The sequence below is a fragment of the Silurus meridionalis genome, chromosome 18, assembly GCF_014805685.1.
Source record: "Silurus meridionalis isolate SWU-2019-XX chromosome 18, ASM1480568v1, whole genome shotgun sequence".
Lineage (NCBI taxonomy): Eukaryota > Metazoa > Chordata > Actinopteri > Siluriformes > Siluridae > Silurus > Silurus meridionalis.
In genome coordinates this window covers 13,823,513-13,835,646 of record NC_060901.1, presented here as the reverse complement: position 1 = coordinate 13,835,646, position 12,134 = coordinate 13,823,513, and the positions used below count along the sequence as shown (strand labels likewise).

Here is a 12,134-nt window from a genome sequence, read left to right as displayed (position 1 = left end):
CAAATGCAACCTTGAGTAAGAGGTTGCACTATTCCTTCCTTCTTGTCTTCTAAGCAAGGCATGTCTCAGGTTCTTGCCAGTAGGTTAGTTGTGTGAATCCACACATGAATAATGGATTCATTTTTTTTAATTCTCTCATACATTTTGGCAGTATAGTAATATTGGTATTCAGAATTGGTGACACAAGTGGCCCCCTTAGGTTACGTGTGAGGTTATGTGTATTCAGACTTGATATGCTGGTGATTTTTTCCTGAGCTGGTCCACTCATTTTCCAGAGCTAGGGTGCTGGAGTAATAATTATTTAAATTTAAAAAAAAAAAAAAAAAGTTTTTAACCTTAATATAAAACTTCAAACCTATAAGCTTAAAGAAATCAGGCTAAATAAAATGCAAAATGATGACATGACTGGATATTATAAGATCTAAAATATTTGTTTTTTAATTATAGAACAGTATAGCTGAAAAGCATAGGAAGTGGTCACTCAGTGAATAAGATGTTCGACTTCTGATCAAAAGGTCATGGGTTTAAATCCCGGGACCACCGTGCCGCCACTGCTCCATTGAGCAAGGTTCTTAACCCTCAGCTCTATAACCGAGATAACTGTAAGTCACTCTGTATAAGGAGTCTGCCAGATGCCATAAATGTATCATACATATTATTTTAAAAGGTTTACCTCATAAACGGCATCTGTATCAGGTCTGTTTCCAATTTCATTTTTATGTCTGCATAACCATATCTGATGGGACAGAAGTTTTTCCATAACAGCAGTATTTCTGGATGCTTTTCGAGCAACAAGTTCATATTAATTTGCATGTTCTGATATGTTACAGTTTCTATAGTAACAGCTCATTCATATCATGTGTTATTTTGCATTCATAAAAGGGTCGCCAAGGTTTTTGAACTCGCAACCTTCATAACAGAAGGCCATCATCTTTACCACTGAGCTACCATTTCGTTATATAATCTATCATCTGGGACAGCTAAAGGGTGGGTTGCGAGCTGCCAGGTGACCATATTGAAAAGAAAAGGAAGAAGAGTGAAATGACATGTTTCGTTATGAAATTTAAGTTAAAATTTTTAATCAGTGGTAAAATCCCAGTTGTATAATAGGAATAAAGCACTAAAGGACAAGCTGTTCTGGAAAATTGTAATTTTTAAGCTTGTGCAGGATTTTAGTCTTTACATCATTCTGTCTCAAGTTCTTTACTGTAAATGTATGATTAGCAATCAAGGTCAAGCTTACAGTACATCTTGGTACCCTTGTACACGCTCAATAGCCAGGCATTTGAGTCGGGTATATTTCACTTTCGCTTTATGCTCTCTACTGTGTCTACGGCATGTCCCAGATGCACTGAGTATATTACAAAGAAACTCTTTTATCCTACCGATAAAACCCGATTGCACATGATTATATATTTCCATTTTCTTTTTATATATTTACACCTGCACTTGATAAGAGAACGCAGACGTGCGTGAAAGCGAGGAAATCAGGCGGATTGTTCTGGTCTTGCATAATTTACACGTTTTTGTGTATGCTGGAAAGAGAGAGAGAGTAAACGAGAGAACGAATGAGCCAAAAGAGAGCGAGAAGGTTGTCTGTCGGTTAACCTTTATTTTCAATGCACTTATATACACACTCGTAATTACATTTCTAAAATCCTCTGTGCTTGTTCTGGTGGTGAGCAAAACAGCAATTCTCATCAAGTCTGCTTTTTAAAGACAATATACATGTGGGCAGATGGCTTGGGGCTTATTTAAGGAAATCAAATGGCTTACAAAAGGAAGAAAAGATTGCATTTATGAAATAATCCCCCCATATTTATTTCATCTACACATCTGAGTACACTTTTTTCCCTTTCAGTTCTTCTTTTTTGTTTTTAACCATTTAGCTTTTTTTTTTTTTTTTTTTTTTTTACAAGCCAAAGTGTAGAGAGGAAGTGGTGATGGTGGTTGTAGCAATGCTGTTGGGGGGGCGGGGTGATGGGGGGGTTGTACTGTGGGAGGTTTGTGTTAGACATAATTTATTTAGATTAGGAGCACAGATCACACTGAATATCATTTGTAGCTAGATCCTCAGGCTAGTGTAAGCCTATGTGTCGCTGTGGAAGATAGGAAAGAGCTGGAGAATGCATTAATCTTTTCATCTCCATCTTTCCTCACATTCCTTTCTCTCTCTCTCACTCTCTCTCTTTCACTCACTCTTTCTCTCTCCCTCTGTGAAAGCCTTGGAGAAAAGCCTTTGCTGTATTTCAGTGTGTGTCTCGCCTTTGATTGTCCACTAATGAGATTAGAGGCTGGAAAAAGTGCATGAAGCTTTATGAATGAAAGTAAACAGTCTATGATGAGGAAAAGATGCACGCACACACACACACACACACACACACACACACACACACACACACACACACACACACACACACAAACAGTGTGAGTTATTGCATAGATTAAGCTTGTTCCCAGCTGACTTTAGGAACTCACGTGTGTGTATACCTCCTGTGGCCACCATGTTGCAAACATCTTCAGTGTCTGGCCTCATGCAGTTTGTTGGCTAGAAATGAGAAGTGAAAAATTCCACCAATAGCAGATCTGCAAGCTTGTGACATCATTAGTGGATTAAAAGAAAGAGAGAGAGATAGAGATAGAGAGAGAGAGAGAGAGAGAGAGAGAGAGAGAGAGAGAGAGAGAAATAACCGACGAGAACAGAGCAGAATGTTTCACATGATGCCGATTAGCCTTCATATGATACATATTAACTTCAATCTGGCACATATTAGCATCCATTCATTTTTAATGCTTTATTGCTTTTCTTTCCTTTCTGCATCTCTGTTGTTGCAATCTGTAAGTCTTGGCTGTGTTTCACCTTTTTGCCATCTCTCTCTTTCCCTTTTTCTCTTTTTCTCTCTTATAAAAACCCATGCAAAGACAAAGACACACGCTGCTGTAGCAAATGCAAACGGGCTTCTCCCTAATCCAACATGTACACAGTTTAAATAAACTCTAGCTTGGTTACTTCTGCTTTAATTTAGGAACAAGTAGAGTGGCAGGCGTTTACAGGATGTGGCCATGTGTCACACAGGAAGTAGGGTTTGTCAGATATGAACGGTCTCATCATGTGATAAAGAACTGGGTCTGTGCATTTACCTCATGTTTTATGGTTTTAAGTTTTCAACTGAACACTTGCATCCTAGATGTACTGTAAATACAGTATGTGTGTATATATATATATATATATATATATATATATATATATATATATATATATATATATATATATATATATATATAGTACAGACCGAAAGTTTGGACACAACTCTGCCAGTGTTTTTAATTTTTGATTTTTTGATTTTCCACATTTTACATTAAAACTGAAGACATTCAAACTACATTTGAAAAAACGTATGATAGAATTATGTAGTAAACAAAAATGTGTTAAAGAACAAAAATATACTTAGTATTTTAGATTGTCCACAGTAGCTACATTTAGATTTTATGACAACTTTGCACACGTTAATAGCATTCTTTCATCAGAGTCCCGAGGTAGTCACCGAGAATGGATTTCAGTTCACAGTTGTGCATTGTCAAAAGTTCATTTGTGGCATTTCTTATCTTCTTAATGTGCTTTAGGCCTTCAGAGAAAAGGGTGAGTACAGAGTCAATAGCCTCATTAGTACTACTACGACTACTGTACACGTCCCTATAATGGCAAGATACACAAAGTGCAGTCTCCAAAACTATCAAATGCTATGATGAAACCGGCTATCAAGAGCATTGTCCCAGGAAAGAAGGCCAAGAGCTACCTCTGCTGCAGAACATAAACAAGTTTATTAGAATTACAAGTCTCAGAATCTACTAATTTACATAAATTCTTCTCTGAGTTCAAGTCACAGACATATTTCAACATCCATTGTTCAGAGGAGATGTGAGTCAGGCTTTCATGGCCACATTGCTGCAAAGAAAGCATTACTTCTGAAGAACAACACATGGAAGAGACTTGCTTGGGGCAGGAAACACAGGGTTTAGATCACATTAGATCAGTGGGCCAACTGTCCTTTGGTCTGATGAGTCCAAATTTTAGATTTTTGTTTCTAACTGCTGTGCCTTTGTTAAATGTACAGAGAGAGAACGGATGATTCCTGAATGTATGGTTTTCATTGTGAAGCATGGAGAAGGAGATTTGATGATGTAAGAGAGCTTTGCTGGTGACACTGTTTGTGATTTAGCCACATTTAACCACACTTAACTAGCATGGCTACCACAGCATTTTGAAGCAACAGACCATCCAATCTGGTTTGCACTTATTGGGACCATTATGTTTTTCCAACAGGACAACAATCCCAAATACAACTGTAGGTTATGTAAGAGATATTTGTTCCAAAAGGAGAGTGATGGAATGCTGCATCAGATGATCTGGCCTCCACAATCACCCAATCTAAATCTGGTTAAAAGGGTTTGGGATGAGTTGGACAGGAGAGTGAAGGAAAAGCAGCCAACAAGCACACAACACCTCTGGGAACTCCTAATATTTAATGAAAGTAAAAAAAAAAAAAACATTCCAGGTGACTAAATCATTAGACTGATTGAGAGAATGCAATGAGTGTGTGAAGCTGTCATATTTTTTGTTTACTACATTTCATATGTGTTCTTTCATATTTTAGATGTCTTCAGTATTAATGTACACAATTCAAGATAAAAAATAAATAAAGAAACACCATTGGAGCAGAAGGTGTGTTCAAACTTTTGACTGACTTGAACAGGTTGCTGAGAGTTTTCCTTTCTTTTTTTTTTTTTGCAACATTAGCATCTTAGATCCAAAGCAAGACCTAAACACCAAACATTAGTGTGCAGGGGGTGGAGCTAGAACTGATCCAACTCTTCCTATAAGGATTACTCTAATCCTAATCCCTCACACTAATTTATACATTACACTCTTTTATCTTCACCCCCTGGACTTTTTGTAGGAGGAGCTGCATCAGGACCAACTCCACCCCATTGTTCTGTAGTGAGAGATATTCTGAAAGGTATTATCACCTCACAGCTACAGGGTCCCTGCTTCTTATGTTCTTATCATATCTGTTTGGGTCTCCTCTGGGTTCTCTGGTTTCCTTCGACTTGACAAAATCATGCATGGCTACAGCAAAATGGATGTGTGTGAAAGCCTGATATCCAATCCAGGGCATCCTGCCCAATATTTTGAGACTCTGACCAAAATAAAGTGTTAGCGGAAGATAAACGATGAAGTATTCACAGAAAGAAATCAGCCAGCATTGGGTTTGTGAAACAATACATCTACTAATACACACGGCCTACTGGCTGAAACGTTCGTCTCATTCGAGTGTAAGTTTTCTCCTCCTCCACCCTGCTTGCTTATTCACAGGACAGACCATTTGCAATGGAAATGCCCGATGACCTGCCAATCTCTGGCTAACCGAAAGTGCACAAATACATTTTGCACACGGCGTAAGTGCGGAAGCATCTCAGATACCCACGAAACCTTCTTCTGAATTGGGGTTAAATGTCACCTGTGATCTTCTCAGTGATCTTCTCAGTGATCTTAGTAATCTTCTCAGTGATCTTCTCAGTGATCACCTGATGTCTGAGCTTTTTCAAGACAGGCTTTTGTGGGTGGGAATTGCACTTTGCCATTAGGGTTAATTATTACAGCATTAAAGATATAGTTTTAACTTGATTTATTTATATATATAATTTTGAAATAAATCTCATGGGATCCAGGAGATCCAGAATGAGATTTTTTTGGTGTAAAAATGGGATATTTGAATATGTAGGACACAGCTAGAGAGAGAGAGAGAGAGAGAGAGAGAGAGAGAAGGAAGGGAAGAGAAGAGGAGGGAGGGATCTGTCTGTGTCTCAGCTCTTATCGGGCTGTACTGAAGCTCGTTCACTCTCTCCGTCGCCCGCACGCGGAGTACCGGACCGGATCACCCTCTCACCGCTACATTTGTTTCCCTCCTTTCCTCCGAGCTCTTCTCTATCTCTCTATCTCTCTCCGCTAGTGTTTTTATCACTCAGCCATGGTTTCTATAATCTCGGACCTGGACCCTCTGAAGAGCTGGAACGTGTTAAGGTAAGCAGCGACATCTAATTAGTTTTTTTTTTGTTTTGTTTTTGTTTTGCAGCTCCGGTGCATCGCTCGCGAGCTTTTTGCGCCGTCTCGCGCAGATGTGCGAACAGAAACCAGGGCGATTCTTCTTTTTTTTTTCTTTTTCTTTTTTTTTTTTGCAGTCTATTTTTGAAAACCATCCCGAAATGAGTGCATCCGAGTTTTTTTCTTCCTTTTCCCCCCTTCCTTTTTTTTTTTTTGCATGTCATGCATTGCATCCTCATACAAGACATCCGACTTTTCTTGCACTTTTACGCTCGCGCGTCTTGTGATTGTGTATCCGAGAACCACGGGGTTCAGTTTTAACTCCTTATGTACCACATACCTTCCTCCTCTTCCTCCTGGTATGGTGTGTTTGTGGGGGTAACTTTTATTTATATATTTATTTTTGCACCGGGGCAGCTGTCTGGGCATCGCCGTAGTGCTGCAGGAAGAGCATCGCGCTGAGGAGGAAGAAGAGGAGGAGGAGGAGGAGCGCTCGAGACAGATGTTTTCCTCCTGATAAAAGCGTTTTAAAGCTTTGCTAGATATTAACTTTACATTAGAGACTACAGAGATACACATACCCCACTGTAAAGATCATGACGAGCACACACACACACACACACACACACACACACACACACACACACACACACACACACACTTTTCTTTTTATTGCACTTGTACATGGATATAGGAAATTATATTATGCCACTGACCCACCGTTTCTTGATTTCAACATTGATTACAGCAGAACATCTAACAGGACCTAAACTAATTTGTGGCTCATAATCTTGGAACTGTCATCGTTGTGAATCACTCAAGAGAGAAGCTCAACAAATTCAACACCAACAAATAAACACCAGTGGCTTTGGAATTGAGCAGCTGTAATATTGTGTATATTAAAATAGAAAAAAAAAATTTATTGTTTAATTAACTCAAGTGATGTTAAATTAATGCCTCCACCATAGAACAATCACGTCCCCTAATGCCTTGCCATCAGCAGGACTCGTAAGTCCTGCAAAAGTTCCTTCAGAACTGTTGATGATAATCCTGAAGCATGCAGGTGTTCATTCAGAGCTCTATGTATCTTGTAGCTGTATGTTAGAGTTGTGTGAGAGAGAGAGAGAGAGAGAGAGAGAGAGAGAGCGAGAAAGAGAGAAGGAGAGAAAGATTGCGGGTTGACAGGAACTCGTTCGTAAACTGGGACGCCGCAGTATTCCTGGATGAATTATGAAAATAGATCAAGGGTAGAAAGACAACACGTGGATCTTCTATAAAGTTTTTTCCTCTTTTTTTTTCCATTCCTTTTTTTTTTTTAGGTTAAATTATTTGTCCTGACAACCAGGTCAGAGTGCTGCATGCAACACGTGTGATCCATTCATGCTCACACAACAAAACAACACACACACACACACACACACACACACACACACACACACACACAGGTTTATATATCTCTTATGTAACACACACATGTACATAGAAGTTTATATAAACATTTACACTTGTATGAACCCCAATCGCCATATGTCTTTTTCATGCACACGTATGTTTAGATAAAGTTTCACTGTATACATTTGCTTGGAAACACAATTCCTTCTGGTTTTCCTCTCTTGTTTTCTTACAAACGCGCACACGCGACTGCCTCGAAGAACGATCGAAGCATGAGCAGAGGGACGGATGGAGGGAGCAATGGAGAGCTATTTGTCTAGCTCTGCTTTATTAGAGTGTGGAGGCTTTAGATTAGTTTTTGCTGTGCGGCAAGTGGAGCTTCAGCTCTTAATAAAGACCAGCTTAAGCTCGTCTGCCTCTCTCCGTCTCTCTTTCCTCTCTTTCCATCCTCAGTCTTCCATCCCTCGTTTTTTTCTTCCCCCTCTCCCCTCCCCTTCCTGAAGGCGCTCAGCGGCAGCCTTAACAGCTAATGAAGCCACCAGAAGACCCAGACCACTTCCAGCTAATGAGCCCAAGCCCCTCTGCGCGTGTGTATTATTGTCTGTGCGCTTCCTGCGTCTGATTAACCGTCTCATTATCTCACCTTTTCTTTCACACTCTTCTTCTCTTTTCCTGTCATCCCTTTTATTCCGGAACCCAAATTAGCTTTTGGAAATCGACGCTTTTATTCATTCATTTTCTAAAGCAAAAGAAGATCAATTGACGATGAATGCACTGCCTCTCATTTGGGGATTTATTTTTAATCGTACTGTTTGTTGTGTCGCTGTGGACAAGTGTAACGTAATTACATCTATCTCACAGACACTGCTGGTATTCTTAAAATAACCTTCAAAGGATCCGAGCTTATGACACCTCACTCATGGAGTACGACCGATCAGAACGAGGACTTGTTTGTCCTTTCAGGCGACCTGCAACGTGTTGGAAATTTCCAGAATTTGTGTGTTTCACGGTGTGTTTTCGCGTTGGTTTGTGTTGAGAGACTTTTGACTTTTGACATTACAACTGTACTGGATGCTGTAACGATGTATATATTTTGGGAGAATGTACAGGTATGTGTGTGTGTGTGTGTGTGTGTGTGTGTGTGTGTGTAAATCTACCTAATCGGACATCACCCAGTTTTTAATGCCAAAAAGGGACGGAAGATATTACAGGGACAAAAAGTACTGAAGTATATATTAAGGAAGCTATACATATATTTAGATCCCCATTTAATTCAATGTGATATATATATATATATATATATATATATATATATATATATATATATATATATATATATATATATATATATGTGTGTGTGTGTGTGTGTGTGTGTGTGTGTGTGTGTGTGTGTGTGTCTGCTGAGGTATGAGTGTGCGTCCTCATCTGTTTTTCGGGACATCATGCTGTTTCTAACCTTGTTGTGACCAAAGATTAAAAAAAAATGTCTTGTCCTCATAAGGGAAGCTTTTTGAAGCACATCGTTTTTTTTTTTTTTTGCAAAAAGAATAAAACTCTTTTGTGTGTGCACGTGTAAGAGAGTGAGCTTGTCGTGTCTGTATGAGAGTGACTTTTTTTTGCCAAAATTTCTTTCCAGTACAATAAAACAGCTGCATGTAAATGTGAGGACCAGCCCTTCCCATGCTCATGAGAACAATCGGTCCCCACTACTGCGGTGATACAAGGAAGTCATTTTACACATCAAACTGATACATCTTCATCTGAATCTGACAGTAATATGAAGAGATGGGGAATGAGGGCGAGTAAATGTTTCCCTCGGCCTTCTCAGAAAGAGAATAACGCAAAGTTCACGGCCTCCTACACTCGCTCAGTCAGAAAATGATTCAGTTGCTCCTGAGCGTGCACACAAACACACACAAACACACTGTGTGTATATATATATATATATATATATATATATATATATATATATATATATATATATATATATAAAACCCAGTCTGGTAGAATCTTAGACACACATACGCATACACAGGTTCAGCGAGTCTATAATGAGAGGCAGCGTGCTTATTAAAACCACTTGATTACATTGAAAATTACTTTAAATAACAATGACAAGTTGTTGCCTTTATTGAATTAGCAGTGAGCCATGTGGGGAAACTAATTTCATTAGCTGCATAGCGCAATGCTGACTCCTTCACTTGTCTATGGTACATACCCCTTTGTCTATAGTTCTGTCCCTTCCATCTATCCGAAAGTGAGCTTTCTCTTTCTCTTTCTCTGTCTCTCTCTTTCTCTCTCTCTCTCTCTCTCTCTCTCTCTCTCTCTCTCTCTTTCGTGACTGGATATCAGGTGTTTGCTATTTTTGCTCATAAAGCAGACGTGGACGAAAAAAATGTTATCCGGTCCTCGCAACCATGACAACAAATTGATGTGTGCAAAACAAAAATCACAGAATTGACTCTCAGCGCAGTTCGATTGAATCCGAATCTGTAGCGTTTACAGTAACATGACTATTATATAATCATATACAAATATATAAGCTCATTGAGCACGTTTATATATATATATATATATATATATATATATATATATATATATATATATATATATATATATATATATAAAATATAAACGTGCTCAATGAGCTTTATTGCTGTAACACTTGACCTCACACAAGCACCTGAATTGAGATGAGCGTACAGGAAAATGTAGAAAATGTGAAGGAAACTTTAAATGCTGAATTCGATAGTATTTAACAAATATGGCATTTTATTTATAAATAAATTATGACAATGTATAAAACAAAAGATTTGGGTGACTTAGTCACAGCTTCACATGCTGTCTCGCTCAGAAGTTGCCAGTGACGCATTATCCATAGAGCATGTTTGTCAAAACTGATTTTCACCCACAAGTGGATTATGAGTTGCTGTCTGGAGAAGAACAGAAGCTTTTTCCATGACTGTTTATTTAACCCGCTGTTTTTAAGAAGTTGTTTAGAGAAGTGTCGCGGATGTGAATAATGACAGGCCAAAAAAAACATTTTTGAAAACTATAATAAAAACAAAGATGGCATTTTGTGCATTCACTTACTGTATTCCACAATATTAGTACAATAATGGGATCTTGTGGCCACACATTTTGTCAATTAAATTTCTATAACTACATGAATATGACAGCATTGTTCTAAGCCTATATATATATATATATATATATATATATATATATATATATATATATATATATATATATATATACATACAGTACAGACCAAAAGTTTGGACACACCTTCTCATTCAAAGAGTTTTCTTTATTTTCATGACTATGAAAATTGTAGATTCACACTGAAGGCATCAAAACTTTGAATTAACACATGTGGAATTATATACATAACAAAAAAGTGTGAAACAACTGAAAATATGTCATATTGTAGGTTCTTCAAAGTAGCCACCTTTTGATTAGATTACTGCTTTGCACACTTTTGGCATTCTCTTGATGCCTACTTTGAAGAACCTACAATATGACATATTTACAGTTTACTTTTTTGTTATGTGGACAAGGTGTGTCCAAACTTTTGGTCTGTACTGTACATACATACATACATACATACATACATACATACATACATACATACTTACACTGAATATCAGTAGTTAAAGCTCTGGGTTACTGTTCGGAATGTCAGAACCCTGGTATCACCAAGCTGCCCCTCTTGGGGGCCTTAAGGCCCTTAACACTCCAGGTGCTCCAGGGTTGCTGACCCTGTGCTCTGACATCAGCTTCAGCGAATTTCGCTGTGCTGTAAAGTACATGTGACAAGTAGAGCATTATAAACCACCTTTCTTGAATGATGTGCAGCTCATTCACAGTATGGTGACCTCTCCAAAAGTCATTTTCATATGAAATAATGTATAATATGTATATATATATATATATATATATATATATATATATATATATATATATATATATATATATATATATATATAAAGGGTGTAACGGTACACATATTTGTAACTAAATGTTTCAGGGAACAGGGTTAGGGCTAGGTTTTTTTTTTTTGTGCGGAATATATACTTACAATCTGAGTTCCCTCAGAAACTAATTAAGTGGCGAGTTTAGTGTTTAGTCTTAGCCTCACACTTTGAGTGCATTTTTTTTTTTTTTATGTCATTAAACTTGAAAACATACACAACAACGCCAGGGGTATAAAAAAGAAACTAAAGTTAGTGCAGTGTCACTGTGGTCACTCACTCCATACCGGAAATAAGATTTACCATGAAAACGCTAAAGAATCCATAGCACTAGAATTAGCCACTAAGCAGGAAGTAGATATGCATGCTTTAGCTTTTAGGTCCAGCTTGAAGAAGTTCTCCACTAAATCATAAAAATTCCATATTTTTTAGGAGTGAATGAATGAAGGATGGAAGAAATGACACATTTGTTAAAGTATGCTAAAATAAGCAGAACACATCTGTATTACCCAAATTGGGTCTAACAAAAAAAAAAAACGAAACATTTTTCCATTTATTTTATTTAATCAATTTAATTTGTGCCAATTTAATTGATTACTCGATTTAATCAGTATAATAAAAAGTGTATTGCATAATTAGATTTATCCTATATTTTTATAAAATAT

General features: G+C 37.7%; 1 protein-coding gene across 1 annotated transcript in view; it reads left to right on the top strand.

Annotated features, from left to right (window-relative positions):
• Positions 1-5,870: 5,870 nt before the first annotated feature.
• The window catches only part of celf2 (cugbp, Elav-like family member 2), a 171,896-nt gene continuing 165,632 nt past the window's right edge, over positions 5,871-12,134 (top strand). The window contains exon 1 of the mRNA XM_046873348.1: positions 5,871-6,082. Coding sequence (XP_046729304.1) covers positions 6,030-6,082 — 53 coding nt within the window. The 5' untranslated portion in view covers positions 5,871-6,029. The remainder of the gene's footprint in view (positions 6,083-12,134) is intronic.